The sequence below is a fragment of the Glandiceps talaboti genome, chromosome 6 (genome assembly GCF_964340395.1).
Source record: "Glandiceps talaboti chromosome 6, keGlaTala1.1, whole genome shotgun sequence".
Taxonomy (NCBI): Eukaryota; Metazoa; Hemichordata; class Enteropneusta; family Spengelidae; genus Glandiceps; species Glandiceps talaboti.
Window position 1 is genome coordinate 21,522,481 of NC_135554.1, and position 21,506 is coordinate 21,543,986.

The 21,506-nt window shown below is 35.8% G+C and overlaps 1 protein-coding gene across 1 annotated transcript in view; it reads right to left on the reverse strand.

Moving 5' to 3' along the window:
* Positions 1-21,506, reverse strand: part of LOC144436115 (VWFA and cache domain-containing protein 1-like) — a 42,971-nt gene that overhangs the window by 17,799 nt on the left and 3,666 nt on the right. The window contains exons 2-7 of the mRNA XM_078124807.1: positions 4,239-4,450; positions 2,916-3,022; positions 2,214-2,361; positions 1,652-1,796; positions 817-952; positions 537-626 (exon numbers count right to left, since the gene is read on the reverse strand). Of these exons, the coding sequence (XP_077980933.1) occupies positions 537-626; positions 817-952; positions 1,652-1,796; positions 2,214-2,361; positions 2,916-3,022; positions 4,239-4,450 (838 nt within the window). The remainder of the gene's footprint in view (positions 1-536; positions 627-816; positions 953-1,651; positions 1,797-2,213; positions 2,362-2,915; positions 3,023-4,238; positions 4,451-21,506) is intronic.

A 21,506-nucleotide genomic window follows, 5' to 3' on the forward strand; every position in this document is an offset into this window, starting at 1 on the left:
GATTTCAAATAAACCCACAAACAAAGATTTTACCATTTACTAGTTACATGTAATAGTTTCTTACTACTGTAGACAGTCTTTCTACCTGCACATAATAGTAATATTTTGTAAAAATGTATAGATCAGTGACACAGACTTACAGATTGTGAAGAAATGCTTACTAAGATCAAAATATTAGTTTGCGTTCAGTTATGAGTGACACAATTAAGTTTGTTCATTTGGAGATACACGGTGGCCATCTGCATATGGCAATATTCATAAAACAAAAGACTTTCATTTAGAGTTATTGTTTAATACACACAAAGAGATGCACACACACACACGTGCGCGCACACACACACACAATCCAACTTCAGATCAGAACAAAAAAAATGACACACACACACACACACACACACACACACACACACACACACACACACACACACACACACACACACACACACACACACACACACACACACACACACACACACACACACACACACACACACACACACACACACACACACTCCAACTTCAGAACTTCACCTTACCTTTAGTTATAGCATTTCCACCTTGTGATTTGATAGAGTTCTTCATCAAGTTAAATGATTGCCGGACAGCTTGAGTATGATTACTGGCACCTGTAGAATACAAAATATCACTATATATCACCATATGTAGACAATTTACATATTAACTCATTCATCTTCTGAGTTCTAAATCTAGGATTTGAGTCAGGTAGAATTCTACACTTTCTAACAAATCTCTAAACTAGTTAAGTGTATTTTATAAGTATTCCTGTCTTGATAGCAAGTGGTAAAAATGACATACCCGTGTCTTGTTTGAGACTTTGGATAAACCGAATGAGTTGTGCCTTAGTTTCCAAGGTAGCGGGTGCCAACTGGTTGGCATAGCAATTATCTTCTCTGCAAGTTTGGACAGTAGATGAAACACTAAGAACACCAATCTGTGAGGAGGAAGAAAGAAAGAGAGATGAGATTAGAACACATCATCTCTATGACTGGAAATATCAACTACATGATATTTATATGATATAAGAACTAAAGAGAACTGTGGCCATGATAGCCAGTATTTCTAATTCTACAGTATACATAATAATTGGTTATTATGCTGTCTGAAATCTTAACAACTGCTTGCTATCATTTCACACACAAATACACACACATATATGCCTACACATACAGGTACAAACACACACATATACTCAGATATATACACACATGTACACCACACACACACAGACACATACACACACATATACACAGACACATACATCAAACTGTACAAAATTACATGCATTTGTAAGAAAATATTCAAATGTTTCCCTCAATTCAGCAATTAAACTGTGACACTTAAAATGTCAATTTAACAATTACTATAAATATCATACATTCATTTTATCAGTTAAACCTATGGTATAATATTTTTCTGGTGTGTCATCTGGCCCTAGAAACCCCCCCCCCCCCCTGAGTGTTCCTATTACATTAACATCAACAAAGTGCCATGACCCCTGATTTCCTAACCTTTGCCACAACGCTCCTTGACTTGTCTCTTTCTGTGTCAATTGTCCCCTCACCTGAGTGGTCCTATTACATTCACATCTAGTGTCATGACCACTGACCCCCTAACCTTTGACACAACTTACCTTGTCTCTTTCTGATAGTGTGTCTACTGCAATTTCTGCTGCTTTCTTGGCAATATTTAAGAGATCATCACTAACATCTGATCCCCTATCAATTACAATCACTACATGTTTAGACTGTGGTCTCACTGTTGATGCATACAATGCCCTGTGAATGGCATAATAAAAAGTCAATGTCAGGAGACAGATATAGAGTTTTCAAACTTCTCTTTTTTTTTCATTTCATGTTTAAAGTGGAGTTTATTTTGCTTTAATAGAGTGTAAAACAGTCACTGCGAATCTTGCTATGCAAAGTCAACGTATTGTTTCTGACGTATGTCAGTGTAAGCATTTCTCCTCCTTCCTGAGTAATCTTCAAGTTTAAAATGTCCAGAGATAACTAAGTGACTTACTTGAGGAAAGTAAACACAAATCCATAAACTAAATGACTTACTTGAGGAAAGTAAACACAAATCCATAAACTTACTAGATGACTTACTTGAGGAAAGTAAACACAACTCATAAACTTAATGACAGTAACTTATATGAGGAATGTAAACACAAATCCATAAACAAAGTGACTTACTTGCTCCTTAGATCTAAATCTTCACCACATGATATGCCTAACTCTGCATTGTTGTATGATGTTGCTGGATAGATTGTTTGTATGCCTTCTTCAGAAATGAAATACTGCCATTTTAAGGATGGGAAATTTTGTAAATTGCTGGCAAAAGCTGCAACAAAGCATATTTATTTCTTTTAAGTTAGTAGACAGTTTGCATAAATAACTTAAAATATCTACTACCACAACAAACCCACAATGAAATTAGTGAACTTATGCTGGTTGTTATAGCGCCCTCACAGTTCAAAATTCACAAGGATTCTAAATTTACATAAAATTCACAGGCAGAATAACACTTGTTTTGTTATACACCTTCAGCTTTCTTGTCTGAATAATCACATTCTGTTATCATTCAACGTGTCATCGGGTTCTGTTATCTTTCCACATGTTTGCAATATTGAAATACAGGATTTGACGTGTTTCAATCTCACTAATAACTTATAAGATTGATGGCTATCACCTTCCTGATATCTTGTCGTTATTTTCATAGGTCAACCAAAATTTCACTAATTACGTTTTCACTTTGATTTCCAATTTCATTTTTATTTGCTTTTGAGTTGATAACCTTCAATAATTTAATTAAAATGTGTATTATTATATTCTTAGTATCAGCCTACATGATAAAATTTTACCTTGGGTGAGTAAATTTATTGAGTCATTTCTTACCTTGAGTAAGATTCCTGCCAGGGTTAAATGCTCCTGACGGGGTGACTGGTGACATTCGGTCACAAACTCGACTTCTAGAAATATTACTTTGAAATATGGCATCAAATCTGAAGGAAAGACATGTAAAATTGTTATATATCTGTAACAAAAATGATGCTAAATGCACACATTTGAAAGTAGATGTACAGAATAAACTGTAAAATTGTTTTTGAGCTTGAAAATTTGGCAATTTTGTAGTCTTCAGCTAGTTCCTGGAGATTAATTTTGTGAATAACTTAGCCTTGTACACTGTGTTTATACACAAGAAGACATTTTAGTCACTTGCTGTGCTTATTTATGCTTTTTTTTTCTGACGTGCAAAAAATATGTGAAAATTCAGTCTTCGCAACAATTTTGCAGGTTTACAGGGAATGTCAGAAAATAACCAACATGGTAATATGTCTACACATTTTTAGATAAAAGACGTCTCACTGGTACATCTACACAGGGTGAAACACATCTGACATCGAAGCAACAGAAATATATTAGCAAGACACTTGAAAGGTAACCATAACAGACACAAAGACATGGGTTAACAATCTATCAAAGGACAGTGAGTACCCACCACTGATAAGACACATAAATAAATCATCGCCAAAATCTCAAATTTCTACAATCCTGACATCAAGACTACTATACTTATGTAAGTCAGTCTGGCTTAACAGATCTGTTTTCACCTAATAGAGAGAAATGTAACAAATGATGGAAAACACACGATACATCCACATCATCTTGATAGGTGATTGGACAAAATGATGTCACGACACTAACTGATCCCGAGATCTGATAATTTATTTCTCATAAACGAGGTATTAGTTCTCCGCCTCACAGAAAATCATCTGCCTTGACGTCAGGGGGCTTCACTTCTAATCCATTTTATGACATGAATGATTTGCTACAATAACTTGATGTGATATTAATATCTGTCAAAAATGCTAGACTCTGCTACTGGCATTGTTAACTCACCAACTCTGGCATTGCAATTAATCATTTTCTTTGAAGGCAAAAACACGAACCAGAAATCCATTTTCTCTCTCTCTCTCTCTCTCTCTCTCTCTCTCTCTCTCTCTCAAAATCAGATCATCTTTTCAGTATTTCAGTAAAAACTTTCCATTGTGATTATATATAGTCTTTGACAACAAAAACACAAACCGTAAGTTTATCTTCCGTTTTTTTTCAGAAACAAAGTCAGAACTGAGAATATTTTCTTAACATATGGTTATATATTGGTGAAAACTTTACACGCAAAATTATCTAAATAAACAAATCTTGTGACATACTTACTTTGTAAAATCACTGGATAACTGGCAACAATCTAACTTCCCTGTTAATGGTGTATTCCTGTGTATTCTATATAAATCTTCAACAGCAGCTTTATTGTTGGATAAAATTCTTAAATACTGACTAAATTTGGATCTGACCCTTCTGGCTAGTTGTTGTATCTGTTGTTCTTCATTGGGCGCTCTATCAACGTACAGCAATGAATCATAAATAGCCTGAAAACAAACAAACAAACATTTTTTAACAAACAAACAGACAAACAAACAAACAAACAAACAAACAAACAAACAAACAAATGTCATATTTGGTTCAACAGTGTAGCCTGTTTACACTCATATAGACCCTAGGAGGGTCTATGGATTACTGCGCTGTTGAAATACATTGTTAGCTGGTTGTACCTTCAAGCCCTCGTAGGACCAGCTATTAAACAATGTATCTCAACAGTGCAGTAAACAGGCTATCAATAGTGAGAAAACTGATAACATACAAACAAACTCTCAGCTTCTGTTTTTAGAAAACTTCAGATAAACAAAATTTTGATGATAACCTTTAGCTACTGAGTACATTTCAATGATATCCTATTTTGAAACTGTCTGTTCAAGATTGTTTTTCCTGTTTCTTTCATACACTGCTCCTCCCCCTCCCATATTTCCATGCCACATGCCACATTCACCAACAATATACATGTAGTATTGTACTACAATACTTCTCATCACACAGCTCAAACAGTATTAAACTCTCTACCAACTTAACATATTCACCATTACTACAAGTAGCAGGGTACACACACACGCACGCACGCATGCGCACACACACACACACACACACACACACACACACACACACACACACACACTGTGACACACACACACACACACACACACACACACACAGACACATACACACACACACACACACACAGATTGAGACCCATGACTTGAAAGTGAAAAATTCTCTCAAAAATGTTCACTGCTACTTAGACAAAAATTCACAATATAGCGACAATTTTGCAAACTATACAGTAAAACCTAGATATTTTGACAATATTGCCATTGTATGATCTTCTACTTTCACCAAATATGCAGCCTGATACCGTGTTCATGTGTGAGAAGACACTTAAGTCACTACTTATTTCCGTTTTTTCCCCAACTGAAATAAGTGAATGTCACGTCAGTTCTTCAATGAATATTTCTACATTTACAATATGATCATTACTGTGCCACTAAATCAACAACAAAATCAAAGACGGTCAAGACAGTCCTCTGTTGTTTCCCACTTTGTATTTCCCTAAGACCTATTTCAGTAACGTAGTTGTCACATGATGTGTAGAATATCACCATTTCTCGTAGTTGTCACATGTGTACGTGACCCTTGATCAGTACAGAATCATTACATAACAACCACTGGTCTCATGCTGTTGGCTTCATTATTCCTATCAAAGGGGCATCAATTAAAATGCAGAGGGATGCATTGTTTCAAAATCTGGTTTTTTTTCAAAAACAAACAGGGCACACCTTTGAGTCTGTACACTTGTTGAGGAACTCCTTTTATTCCTTGACATCAATCACTGATGTTTAAAACAATGCCTGCTTTTGTAGGCAGAGTATGTTTGACTGTTATTTACAACAAGCTGTCAAACACATTATCTCACCTGTGTTACAATATTCATTCACTGTCTTGACAATCAACAGTCTTTAATTCTATGTAGGTTTAAACTGTGTGGTATTAGCCATTTCAACAGTCTTGATAATTTGCAAACAGCTTTAAACTTTGATGAGTAGTTTGTGTCTTTCTCACTTTTAAGACCTGTTTCAGTAATGCAGACACAATCACAAGCTCACGAAACAAACTTTGTACCTTTAGGGGGTCTGGCATCAATGTGATTGTTGAACTTCATTTTCACACTTCAAACTAAATTTTGAAAACTTTCACACCTTCAATGATAAAAAAGTTCTGTTTTTACTACTGAGATGTTGATAAGTTGGTAAAAATCGACTTCTAATGTGAGATACAGTGCTGGGTTTTCAGTAGTGTTTACCATCATGTTTGTATATTGCATCGATTGTAGTGATGCGACCTCTACAGTTTTCATCATAGTTTACAATTTGGTTTCCCATTTGTGAATGTTCGCTTAGGAGGTGGGGGTTTTGTCCTACACTGAACATAGTTCACTTTATTGAAATTGTGCGACACTGTACGATCATCCCTTAGTATCAGAGGTGTTTTGCTCAACTCCTAATGATTTGTGTAGAAACAAATACCTCCTTGGTAGAAAGATTTTTAACTTAGCTAGACACACTTTGGTTTACACATCGTCACTTTTTTCTACTGAGTACATGAACAGTAGAATATGGTAGAAAACTACAGAGTGTCTCTACTTTTTGAAATTTAAGCCTACAGCCTAATAGTTTAAAAACTAAGGGATGGATTTGTTTTGTAAAATGCCATTTTCACTAGATTAAAATGTTTTATGTTCATTTTGTATAGGTGTTGTAACATACTTTCTTCCATCAATTTCATGTCAAGTGTTACGTTTTGTACGACATTTTCTTTTTCCATGTCATAAGTGATTTTTGTTCTTCTCGTCAGTTTTTCACTTACAAAATGCTCTATTTCTATGTTTGTCTGCTTGTGAATCATGTGTACAATTTTGATCTTGATTTTACCTACTTCGACAGGATAAAATATTCTGAAAGTCTTATGTACTAAATTCTTGCAGAAAAACGAAGCAAGAAGTCTTAGTCTGATATTTTTATTGGAATGATTTCACTTTGTGGCCTACTCACGGTGACATTTAGTGTTTGTATCCTTAGCTGTGGAGTACACAAATACCACTCGTACTAACCAACATATATTCTCTCTCACTGACCTTGAATAAATTGTATTCAGGCTTTTTTTACAGCTTCTCGTGAAAATTTACAACTTACATATGTTAGAGTTTCCCACTCTTGTGTCGGCTTTTGGTGGAGAAAGGAAACTGCCATCTCAATGCCACACTACATCATAAAATCATACCTTTTATACAATAATATAAGTTGGCACTTGTTTCCCATTCTCCCATGGATGTATACTTTCAATTTTTTTTTTCACATGTTCTAAATTTTCTCTTATGATCTAGTTGTAGGTGGTATTACGATACTATGAGCAACACTGGTAAAATTTGATTGCCCACATAAACCTTTGGCCTATTTCCATATCCGCATACACACAAACCATGCATTTTGAAATGATTAATTTCAAGACAGGTGGGGACATGAGGTGTCTGCCACACACAGCTAATGAAAATGAAGAGAATGCCTGCTAAATTATCGTCTCCACCCAGTCATCAGGGTAAACAGATGGAGAATTGATCTTTTAAGCCTGACATGCGCACACTGTTGTAATTTATATTTTTAATCATCTACTAGAAATTTCAATTTAAAAAAATGCTGTACCTGTAAATTTTGAATACAATGATTTCACTACGCTGCGTTGAAATATTTAAACATTTAAATATGTTCAGTTGAATCACTGGTCAGGGATTTGTTAAGATAATAAAAAAAAAGCGAGATTGGTGAAATTTCCATTAAAAAAATATTGCAGAAGATTATAAGCCTTGTACATGCACGGAATAAATAAATCATGCTACAATTATTTGCAATAAATACACTTCGGCGTCTTTGTTTAGGGCACAAAATACCATTAAAATACTGAGCATGCTACTAAAAACGCTCTGAAATAATTACCGAAAGCAATCAATATTATGGGACAATATTGTTACTGAGAGAATTAATATTTTTATTTGATGTTCTTTTCATTCCACACACATAATGGTATGTTCATTTCACAGTCACTTAAATTAACATATCGCAATCGATATTAAAGTGTGAATTCAATTAGACATATTTATTTCCAGAAATAGCAAGTCGTATCATAATTTGTAGACCAGGTAGCCAAAGTGTACTAATTGGAATTCTTTCTCTTTAAATTATGCATACATTCATACAACTGAAATCACTTTAATTGAAACATTTCATATGAAATTACATTCGATTAACACTATGCTAGCAACGGTGGAATTGCAATATAAAAATCTGCAAGTTGTGTCACATACATACTGTATAACCATGGAGTTTTCAATTTTGCACAGGAATGTATATTTATTTCCTGTACTGAAATTCCTACAGCAACGATATTTAATTCATTAAATCAGACTTCAGGAGAAGTCTCATTGCAATACCTATTATTTCAGACTGTTAATACAATCTTTTAGTAAAATATCTACTTGCAGAAAAGTATAAGGGTGATTTTCACAGTAGCACTAATTAAAATAGTTTCTAGGGACCTTGGAATTCTGTTCTTTGATGATTGTGTATATATTTTATCACATACTTAGTAACAAGCCACAGCAGATATCCACACCCTCTTCTAGTACAATTTCTCTGACAGTGACATGTTGAAGTCAAATTTCAGATCCTGGTGCGACATCGGTTTATCACTATCGTTACTTTTATTGAATGGAATACAACAAAAAACATCTGAAGGCTGGCATCTCCAATTACCTTCTTTTACATACTAATACACTCCTAGGAATTTCCAGAACTCATCAACAGAGGAACCGAAAAAGGGACTGGCACAGTTTATATTCTACTCAAAATTTCCCACAAATTTTTGTTCACATTTTCATATAAGGATGTCAAAATTGACCCAGGGTGGTTTACATTATTTCAGAACTCATCCACAAAGGGACAGAAAAGGGGACTGGCAGAGTCTATTTTCTACTCAAGATTTTCAAATTTTTGTTCACATTTTCTTATAAAGATGTCAAAAATTGACTCAGAGTGGCTATAACATTTTTCGGAACTCATCAATGAAAGAACTGAAAAAGAGGCTGGCACAGTTAATTCTCTACTGAAGATTTTCAAATTTTTGCATACAAGGATGTGAAAATTTACTCAGAGTGGCTACATTTTGTTCTTATGATCCTGTTTTTTAAGGATGTGATTAAATTATATATTACATGGCTACGTTTCTTTGTAATAACCGAGACCTACGTGAGTCAGGCGAAACATTGAAAGATCCTTCTGTATATACTGTGTACATGTACATTTTAGCTGTGGGCCAAAACTGCTTCTGTTCCATGCCAGATAAAACCGAGAGTATAGAATTTCAAAGTTAAAATCTCTCTTTCTTCTGTCAGAAATGTTAGCTGCAAGCATAAAATGTTTGGCTTGTGAATATCTGAAAATGTTAGTCTCCAAACGGAATCAAAACAGCTACAAAACATAATTTCATCTTTTAGTATCATAATATCAGTATGTTAGACACAACTTTTTTTTTTTTTTCTAAATTGGTTGGTTGCCTTTAGAATGACGACCGAGCTAAGCTGAGCTGGAGCTGGCCAATCACCATGAACCATTGTAACACATCAGACACCACAGTATATTTTAATTGGATCACCAACACCAAGGACATGAGAAATCCATTAAAACAGACCATCAAAACAAAACTTAGCAACAACCATTCCACAAATACAAGGCTAGGCGAACATTACTCACACAACGTGCCAACAAAAAAAAGTTTAAAAAGTTCCATGATATTATTTTAGTGTTATATTTGTGTGATTGTCAACTTGAAATTACAATTTCAATTGGGCTGATGTTTTCACAGCTATATTATCATAACAATAACCTTTGCAGGTTCATTAAAACTGTACGGCATGCTTTCAGAAGCTCTCTCTTGGTGATGAATGAAAAAACCAAATCGAAAACCTGTCTTATATCTGCATAATTGTTTTCAAACTAAATGACAACCAAAATGCTTCAAAACATTTAACATCCTTTTGTCTGTAGTTGTAGAATTCGTGGAATGGTTTATTTAAAGGGCCATGATTCACTCCCCACTCTCTTTAGTTCTGGACTAACTACCTTTCTCTACAACTCTGCCAGACAAACGGTTTTCTCATCAACGTTTGAATCTTAAATAGAACTGGGCCTGTGTAGCTCTAATTATGCATCAATTGCTAGTTTTGGTCCCATATGTTTTGAATATTTATATCAGCGGAGGAATTCAGTTTTTGAGGTAAGCTGATGTTACAAAATCTGTTTTCCTTTAAAGTTTGTAGTTGTAGAATCCCTTCATCTAACTTTGTTAATGATTGTCCAACCACCCAAACAGTAGCAGACTCCTTGGCTACAAATCCTGTGTTTGTACACAACTACGCAGTGAGGTCACAGCAAGCAGAGAAAAAGGTGCAATGACTTTTGACTTCCTATTGAGTGTGTTGGTATGTCACATGATTCATCAGGGGAATCATATTATTAGCATGAACACAAACAGTACTGATACAGACTAAAGTAATGTTATTCTCAGTCCTCACCCACAGACTAGACTATCTGGTTTGACAATGTGTCTATTATATTGAGCAAGTGTGGTTTTGGGGGCCATGTTCAGATTGGATAGTCAACTGCGCTACCCATCTTTAGATCAGCGTTACAATACATGTAAATCACAGTTTTTGGACAGGTGATTGCTACGAATCACATCATCACCAGGGACCAAAATTTGCCTAAATGCATTCATACTCAAAAGTTAAGCTGGATTAAACTCTAGTACTGACCATCCTCTCATACCTGGACTTACCTCGCCCAATTCTGGGCCACCCTCTCATACCTGGACTTACCTAGCCCGACTCTGGGCCACCCTCTCATACCTGGACTTACCTAGTCCGACTCTGGGCCACCCTCTCATACCTGGACTTACCTAGCCCGACTCTGGGCCACCCTCTCATACCTGGACTTACCTAGTCTGACTCTGGGCCACCCTCTCATACCTGGACTTACCTAGCCTGACTCTGGGCCACCCTCTCATACCTGGACTTACCTAGCCTGACTCTGGGCCACCCTCTCATACCTGGACTTACCTAGCCTGACTCTGGGCCGACTTATACTGTTCACACTTGCCAAAATAGCTGAACACATGTCAAGTGCAATAGGGCTTCTTTTTTATAAGATTTTGAAGTTGAGTAAGTTATCATACTGATAGCAGTAATCAATACAAATAGGTAGAAAGAAGTGTGATTGGAATGTTTGATTCTACACCCAACTACGAATCAGCTTTAAACTGTCCAGTGTGAACAGTACCATACATATACATGTCCACACAGTACTATCATTAGAACGGAATCAACGCTTTCTTGCTTAGACATACAAGAATCTTGGAATGGAGGTGGATTATAAATATCATCAGTGTACAACACACGAACCAGCCTATCTACTACATGTATGTACTGCTACCTGAATCAAGCCCTTATTACAGTTTGAAAATATTCACCAGATATTAAACTGATTAGTTGCAGTGGGGCATGATCATATCAGATTATGATTATTCAAATGAGGTTATTATGTAAATGAACACACACAACTGCAATGAACATAGGAATTACACACTAATGCAGCAGACCACATTACCGATTCAACACTATAGATAGGCCACACACTAACACAGGTATTATCTAGAAATTATGGTAGTCAATATTGTCATTGTGGGTGATAGAGACTTACAGGATGCAATACCACATCAAAAACATTCAACATATATATGAGGAATACTTGAAAATCTTGGTAATCACTTTTATAGTTTCTGCATTCCCATACATTATCATATGAATATGCTTATCCACATTTTGTACTACTGCTACTCGAACCTGTGACTTATAAATAGAAAAGCAATGTCCATTATTTAATACCAAACTATACGGTTATACCTTGCAACTAATTACATTTGTATCATCAGTTTGAAGTGAATTGAAAATAGAAAAGCCATGTTCATCTTACGATAATTTTCCAATTTAAATTATCATAAAGTTGAAGGAAAATACCTACACTGACTCACAACAAAACATGATGTGATCAGACTACAATACTATTATTATACCCCTAATATTATGGAACATTCCAAATCCAGCTACATACCCATGGCATAATGGAATGTCTGATAAAAAATGGAAAAAGTGTCGAACATACATGTATCATTACATGTATGTGTTCAATATGAGCGAATACGGTAAATTTGTGATTTTCAGTTGAAACCAACAATGTTCTCTTTATTTATGGCAAATAGTGGCGTATTTTTTGGCAAATTTATGGCATTAGACACTGCTGACACATCAAGAACGCGACTGTCCATGACTTGTTATTTTCTATTAAAATAATCAGCTACAATTTACCCATAAAATGTAAAGTCTGCAAAGTAAACAAAGAATGATTGCATTTGTCAATAACAATGTACACAGGAATAGTTTCTTATCTTTGGAAACCACCTTAAATTCAACAAACAGCAATTTTTTTCCATTTTTCCATGTCTTCTGATACTGTTTTGGCCAAAAATGACACTTTTTTTTCTGATTTTTCAAAAATTAGTATTATTCTGGTGAAGTTATCTCACTAGTAGCATAAGCTACATGTAACAAGGTCCTTCTCATCTCCCCCATGACCTTTACCATGGCAACCACTTACCCCAAGTACTGATTGCATCTGTAACTACAGGAGGAGGTCCTGACCTTTTTAGCAACATGGAAACTCTGTCTTATCACCAAAATTCTAAAATGCTATAGCGACAGACATTTTAAGTTTTAAAGTGCCAGCGTTTTGGATTTTACACAGCAAGGTACACATATTTGGATCAGGAGCATCTATTTACATAATTTTAAAAATACAAGAAATATCCAAGATACTTGTTAAGTATTCAACACATATTAACAATCTATGGAGTTTAAAGAACACACTGCACACTAGTGTACTAACCCATGATTTACAACAACAACCTTCAAATCAAAATTTCTCTAAACAGATGTACATTGCATGTCTATGCCTTCCATAACCTGAAATTCACATGCAAATAGTACAACACAAGACACATAATATCAAACCATGTTTTGACAAAAAATTCTTACAAACATGATACTTAGCTATCTTAAACTTAGTATGACAAATATTATCTCTCCAAAAAATACCAAGAAAATGATTTTTGATTTAAGAAAAATAATTGTTTGTGACAAAAAAAAAAGCGCTGTAAACTTTGCGGCATTAGCCTCCATAGCATCTGCTCATACATTGAGTTAAATTGAATGAACATATACAATGAGTCAATAGCGTTTGCAATTCAAATTGTACATATTCTACATAGCAGGTCACAACATTGACAAATTGGTTGTGATCTAAAAAAGTAAGAAACTGAGAGACAGTAGCAAGTACATGTACGCATCCCATAACTGCAATAATTGTAGCATTTGTTGTGATATTGAGGGTATTTTCTTTTGTTTTGTGCTTTTTTCGTTCCGATGTTTCACTGGAAGCAAATGCTACAATTCCTGTAATGTCAACACAAATAGACAAGATAATGCTGAAAATGTGAGCGAGATGTCAGTGTACTACCCATTTCAAAATGCTGCATGCATTGCTACTTTTGCTGATTTTGATGGGAATGGGGTGCCTCTGAATATTTCTTGGGCCATGAAGGCTCCGTAATTAATGTTGAAATAAGGAAATGTCCATTTTTTTTGGCAGGTAAGGCGTAATTTGGCAGAAAATCCACCCAACTTTGCAATTCAGATCGGATTCACTTCTGTCTATTTGCGTTAACATGACAGGAATTGTAGTGTTTGCATCCAGGTAACCACCAGAACAAAAAAAGAGTACAAAACAGAAGAAAAAATCCCTCATTATGAAGTCTGATAGACAAATCATAGTGGCACTGGTAGGAACTATGTGGCATGGACCATGTTTCTTTTACTTGAAGCCAGACTGAAATATTCATGCTTCTTTGAATGATGTAACCATAGGCTAGACACGGAGTGATTACAGAAGTGTACCACAACAGTGAATCTTTCAGGCTATACAAGAAACATGCCTTCTTCAAACGAGACATTACTGTATTATTGATTTATTATACTATTCATTATTTATGATATTATGGAATAAATTTGAATAATGATGACCTGACCCCAACAAAGGGTCAAACTCAGTAGGTGGTGTCATTCAGACAATATTACAGAAGTTGAGTTCAAGTCTTTCAATAATCATAATAATAAACAGTAATTACTTCTAAATCTAAAATAGATTAAAAACTGCATGGTACGTAATAAATGTGATCAAAATACGATTATGACAGTCTCTGACATAAAATCCGCCCTTCATATTGGATTACTACGGCAAACTAAAAACTTACTAATACGTTGCGCTGAAGTGACTGAAAAATGGCACAGATAACCAGACTATAAATGTATAAATGACAATTTTCGGAAAGGAGTATGAGAAGTGATTTTTTGTGAAGTTTTTTCATAAATACTACAACTATGACATTTCAATGCTTTTGCAATGATTTGGCAAAAAACCCAGGAAAGATTAAGATGTTGTGTTAAGACTGTCAGCTTCATGTATGAAAAGCATATAGTGAGAGTAGAAATAGAAAGACTTGGACTACTCTGTAATACAAAGCTATTTAGAATAGCTGGAGTAAAATACCCTTTACAAAATTTCACTCAGAACACGACAGTTGTTCTAAAAATACAAATTCTGTCATCGACTACAATTGAGGCCACTTCAATGTAGCCACTCTATTTATGTTTTTTTTTTTTTTTTTATTCAACTTTTTTTCCTTTCTATAACACACCATATCTCTTGTATATATACGTAGACACTATTTTAGGGGGCACTGGTAAGGAGACAGCAATCAAACTTATCTGCTACAACTATGGAAAATCCACTGTAATTGCCAGCATTTATTTCAAATAGATTGTGAGTTAGTTTTACAAAGCACAGGAATTTGGTATTATTATGAGTGTACAGTGTAACCCAATGCTACAAAAAAAAAAAAAAAAAAAATCGGGGACATCTCCTGAAGACATTTACCTAATGTTTCCATGCTGATACACTGAACAAACATCGCTCAAATTATCATCTGTTTCGGCTTGCCACTTTTTCTAGCCTGCCATTTAATTCTGTGTATAGAATGAAAACGTAGGCTTTTAATACACAACTGAGCTGCTAATAGTGTCTTGGATATGCCCTGGGGCTACCGTATACAAATACCAATCGTTAAGCCAGCCAAAATGGCTCCTGCAAACAACACACTTTTCTCTCTCTATTTATTCATTTCTATTTTTTTGCATCATAGTGTCCATGTAAACACATCAGTAGAACAGTATGATACTGAGCTGGTAGTGAAACTTTATGTGAATATTTGCCAAGGGGTGAGGGGTCAGTCGATAAGAGAAAGCCTTCTGGTAGCTCATAAAAGAAGGCCCATAGGCAATACACACAGACTCAACAAAGCCTTTCCAATGCTTTGAAAGTGGTTCGGCCATGTGTAAACAAACGCAGAGACCATATTCAAATTGAGAACTGTGGCCATGAATACAAAGAGAGAGGTAATTGGAACCCCATGGTGCTCAAACACAATCTCATGCACTGTCTCAAATGTGTGTGCATTCATGGACTATGCAAATTTGACGCAAACAGGCTACAAGTCTTTTAGAAACAGTGTTGTCTATGGAAGTGCACTGAAAGGTATCAAATGGAAAAGTGTGAATTTACCCAACACAGAGAGGCATCAATGCCAGCCTTCTGACCTTTCTTGTTTGCCTGGGTCATACAAATAAATGAGGAGAAGTCAGGGGCATTATATAATGAAACACTGCATCACTACATCATATCATAGGTGAGCTTTCTCTTTCCAATAATGCAAGTCACTGACGACAAGAAAAGACGACCACATACACAACCCTAGAAAACTCAATCCAGCTGTGGTGTTGCCTACGGCTGCTCACAATTTCTCATACTGTTTTCATATAGAACAGAAAGCCCCTTTTCTTGCAGCTCCAAAAAACTGCATTAATTGCCAATAAGCTCTCTATTACAAGTATATCGCATGCTGACGGCAGTCACAAAATTGTTGAAGAGTACCCGACTAAATATCGGCTGTCCCCAGTAATCAAGTGATGGCGCCTGTGCTGTTTTCAAATTGAAAATACTGATTTGTAGATATTCAGGGCATTTTTTATGGATGAGCAATGCAGAAAAGGTACCAAGAGAATTCTTTCCTCTTACACTTGTCATGTTAAATATAAGTATTCCTCTTTTAGGGAAAAAATTTCTGTCATTTACTCTTGAAAATTTGACAGGATTCGCGAGGTAAAAGCGTCAAACATATATGACGTCTGTTGTCCTGACTATAAGTACCTAGTGCAGTGAAAATCCCTTCAATGAGCACTCTGTCCATTGGTTGGTGCCATCTGCTTCATTGGATAAGCCAATCAAAACTACCCTTTTTGAAACATATATATGTGCTCAAATGACCTCCCTCAGTGGTAAAACTGGCAGATGTGAGAATGAAAATGGTTCATTCATTTTATGATAAACGTAGGCCGACATACAAATGTGTATTGTAATATGACAATACTACTGAGTAGACATAAATACAAAAATGCATATTATAGTGCATGTGCTATCTACAGTAACAACAGCTTTGATTTCTTCTACAAACTGAGGAGACATTTTTCTATTGTATGAATTCCTGGGTACAGTGCAAATATCACTAAGACTTCCTAGTTTGCTCTTTTCAACCACGTCGCCCACAAAACTGCATGTCTATCTTAATCTGTGGTACACAGTTACCTTGGATTGCAGGCATCTCTAGACATGAACATATATCTAGTCATTGATTCATACCGATTGCCAAGATATATTCACCAGCGTAACATGAATCATATATTTTATGGTAATTATCGTGTGCAGCAAAGAGATGTCATCTGCTAAGTTCAGAAGTTTCTCATTTTATGTTGACAAATAAACATATATTTCAAATAATATTTTAACGAGCGGACAACAATGGGGAAGATACTACAAAGTACACACTAATGGCAAACTACATCTAGTGTACATCAAAGAGATGTCATCTAGACCACTGAGTTAAATGGTTCTCATTTTGTGATAAGAATTAAAAATTTATTTCACATCACATTATTCATGACCAGATAGCAACTGGAGTTATGTTCACGGAATCTTGATTATTAATGTGTAGTAAACACAAATTGAAGGGTAATTTTTTCTGTATTCATTAATTAAAATATGCTGGTCCTAAACAGAATGGAAACTGTCCTTCCCATACCTTCATACTGGAGATCCCCTAATCCTACGGATGTAGACTCTACATCTCTCCAACCCCTCAGAATGTAGACTTCACATCTCCAAACCCTCAGAATGTAGACTCCACATCTCCTACCCCTCAGAATGTAGACTCCACATCTCCAACCCCTCAGAATGTAGGCTCCACATCTCCAAACCCTCAGAATGTAGACTCCACATCTCCAAACCCTCAGAATGTAGACTCCACATCTCCAACCCCTCAGAATGTAGACTCATCATCTCCAAACCCTCAGAATGTAGACTCCACATCTCCAACCCCTCAGAATGTAGACTCCACATCTCCAAACCCTCAGAATGTAGACTCCACATCTCCTACCCCTCAGAATGTAGACTCCACATCTCCTACCCCTAAGAATGTAGACTCCTGTCCCGATTTCCTACCCTTTAGAATGTAGACTCCCCATCCTTTCTCCAAACCCGAGTCCAAGACAACCAACACTTCAGGCCTAGAATCGTGATTCTAACTAAACGTGACATAGAAAATGCTGAGTAACATGATGTGACAATGAAGCTAAAACTTAATGTTTGCTAAAGTCGAGGAGCTCACAATATTTGTGCATGAGGCTTTATTGGGATATGTATTGTGTCTGGACCTGTACGGTTTGTTGACTATGAGAATGAAAGTAACTCGATGGTTGGAGTTAATCCCAAATTTTGCTTTCATTGATATTGTATTTGACTTGGGGACCAAACAATATTGTATTTCAAGGAGTTTCATGAGCTGATAACACTCTATACAGACTTCCTGATTCAATAAAATAAGCTATTTTATGCATGTCTTTTACAAACTGACTACTTGAGGTAAAACTGATGAGAGGTAAATAATGTAATAATTTCTCATTTATGAATTCACACATTTCCACAACTACAATGGCGTCAAGAAGGAGACAACTTCTGTAAACATTTGTCAACAGTTCTTTATTTGAAAGACAGTGTTGTCATGCTTGAGCAATGTCTCCTCTAAGCCAATTCAACATACCACTCACGCAAGGCAATTTCTTGTGACGCACTGAAGTTTGGTGTTTTCCTATCCTTTGCTAGGTGGTGATTCAAAAGAAAACACCTTGACTTGTACCAAAACAGTTTGTTTCTTATTTCATGGTTTGTTGCTGTATGAATTTTGCAAAAACTCTACAAGATTAATCATATGCATGAATATGACAGAAAATTAACTCTTACTGAAATCTTAACTTCAAAGTTTTCCCAACAAAACATTCCTTCCCATTGTGCTAGGGTCTACAAAATCACATCTATTTTTTGACAGGGAGTATTTTTCATACATGTTTCACTGTTAGTATTAGACTAGCTTTGAGTATTGAAAATTGACAGCTACATGTAATTTGGTCACTTTGTTCACCACAACAACTGGTGAAGAACCATCAGCCAACACTTCCATACATCTAATACATGTTGTACAATATTTGTATGGCTTCATGCATAGTGCCTCACAAAGCATAATCTAAGATGTACATATTGTAAACTATAGCAAAAACTCTACTGAAAAACTTCAGTTTTATGGATTACCTGAAAACTAACAAGCCTTCATACAAGACACAGCTCCCAATTGGTTTGATGTATGGCAAAGTTGTTGTGCAAATTTTAATTTGACCCTTGAAGATAGCTCCCAACTGGTTTGTTGTATGGCAGAGTTTATTGTGCAAATTTTAATTTGACCATGAAGGTGAAGATCAAATATTAAGTCTCATTAGCAAGCTCATCACTCATAATGTGGGGTAGACACTTGAATGGTGTCTGTATGTATCAAACGTTTGGAGATTATATGAGATAAAAATGCACATTTATCACAAATGTAGCTGCCATTTACCATAAAGGTCGAGGACGCATAATTCTGTGATGTACATATGTCCCAGACACCATGTTATCTTTGTGCCAAGTTTGGTTGAAATAGGATGATGAATGTAAAAGAAACGAGAGTGCACAGATGGACAGACAAATGGAACCAAATGTAACTATTAACCCAATGTGGGTGTCGCTCATGGGGGGGGGGGGGGGTGTGTGCTAATAATCATAATATACTAGTATACCTCACCACTAAGAACATATGAAATCTTGAATGAAGTATATTTACGTTGACAGTTGACTACATCTGCCGTGAAGTATCACTACTTTGCTTTACATGTAACATCTCATTTATACACATATACAGGAAGAGCTTACTATGACATAAATGATTATTTTTCTTTAACAAGCTGTTTCCAACAGTGCTACATGATGTAGTGAAATACCAGTGGTTTGCCTTTGTAATTCATGTTCAGTTATTCCTCCTACTGAGGACACAGTCTTCAAACATTTATCCACAACATTTCCAACTCATGGAATTCTATACTTGCACCACGGGGCCCAACAGTTCGGCATGGTTAGTTGTAGTTTCAAATACTTGGGACAAGAATAAAATGGTGTTGTTACAGGCTGCATTGACCAGTTATACTGACATTCAATATCAAGTTATCCCACTTAGATCGGAAAATTGACACTAGCCAAGTACACAGTATCACAAATAGCAAAACACACTCCCCTGTGTACCAAAGCATTCCAGGTCAATGTATAACTACTACAAGTATGTGCTCTATTTCTTATCTTGTACAGATTTACTCCTATCTGTACTCTAAATGTGGGATATTTACTGAAATTCACTTCAATGCAGTCTGGCAAACTACAAAAGGCATCCCTTACTGATTTATTTAGAGTACACTGTACAACCTTAAACCATGTGTAATGTTTATATATATCATACTGTGTCAGGATCTGGGGTGTGGTTTGATATGAGCAGGAAGATGTAAATCCTCCAACACTAATTATAAAATTTGGTCCAAAAATGACTACCATTTGAGCTAACTACTTGAAAATACAGTACTACTACTAATTTCCCCCAACGTAAATACAGCGCTGTATTGAAATTTCAGAGGGTCATCGTTAATACTAATGGTATTATGTTGCAGAAAACTACTAATATAGTATAACTAATAATATGGCCAAACATTTGTTTTTTTTTCCAAAAATCATGTTGACACCGATATTTTTTTTGCAGAATATTTCATCTTCAGTGTCAAGAGACAATACAACGGTGTATATAGACAAATTATCACATCACATCTGATGATCCACAATGAGTCCATCACAAACACAAGATACTCCACCAAGAGAAAATAAAGATGCTACTACTATCTGACACAACCATCACAGTGCAAGATGACATTTAACAATATCCAAATCTAGAATGATCTACACCACACTGGCACAGTAACAACAGCTCAGGCAAAACTGCAATACCCAAGTACTGATAATCAAATCACATATCTAGTTTGCTGACCCTTTAAAAATCCCGGGGTCAAATCTACTGCTACCAAAACTGTCACCCAAATAAGTTAATTAATTATGATAATTGCACAACTCCAATAATATCATTGATCATTATATCACCTCTACTTAAACGATTTATGTTTAATTTATTTATGGTCACTTGTTTGGTATAAACATGTCTCCACTGAAGTAAATTCAAGAGAGACAAATGGGGCGAGTTCAGGAGAAAAGCGGCTAAGCCGTTTGCGATCCGTTAGCCAGAACGTGCACAACGCTGGAGCTGTGTGGTGCTAGCTTTAACAGTAGATGAGAGCGTGCGTCATCAGAGCTCCAGTACTTTAGACAAACACTAACAGCTTTCATCCTGAACTTGCCAATGATCGTGGGCATTGGTGACATGATGCATGTACATATTACATAAGAAACCTAATGTGTACTCCCAGCTTACATGTAAACCCAAGATATGGCCCCATAGTAATTTTTTAAAGCATAACAGGTGTACACTAAATTTACATGCAAATTCAAGACATGCAGTGTAGATCAGTGACAATTTGCTGGACAATTAACAGATGTACACAGACTATATACATATAAGTCATGGGACATCAATAACCATTTGGCTGACACAATGGGCAAACACTCAGGCTACATGCAAGTTTAATTACGACATTGACCAATTTTTGCCAAATTCCGTATCAGCTGCATGTACACGCTGATTACATTACTATGGATATGAAACATCACCAAAATACTGAAATACAAAGGT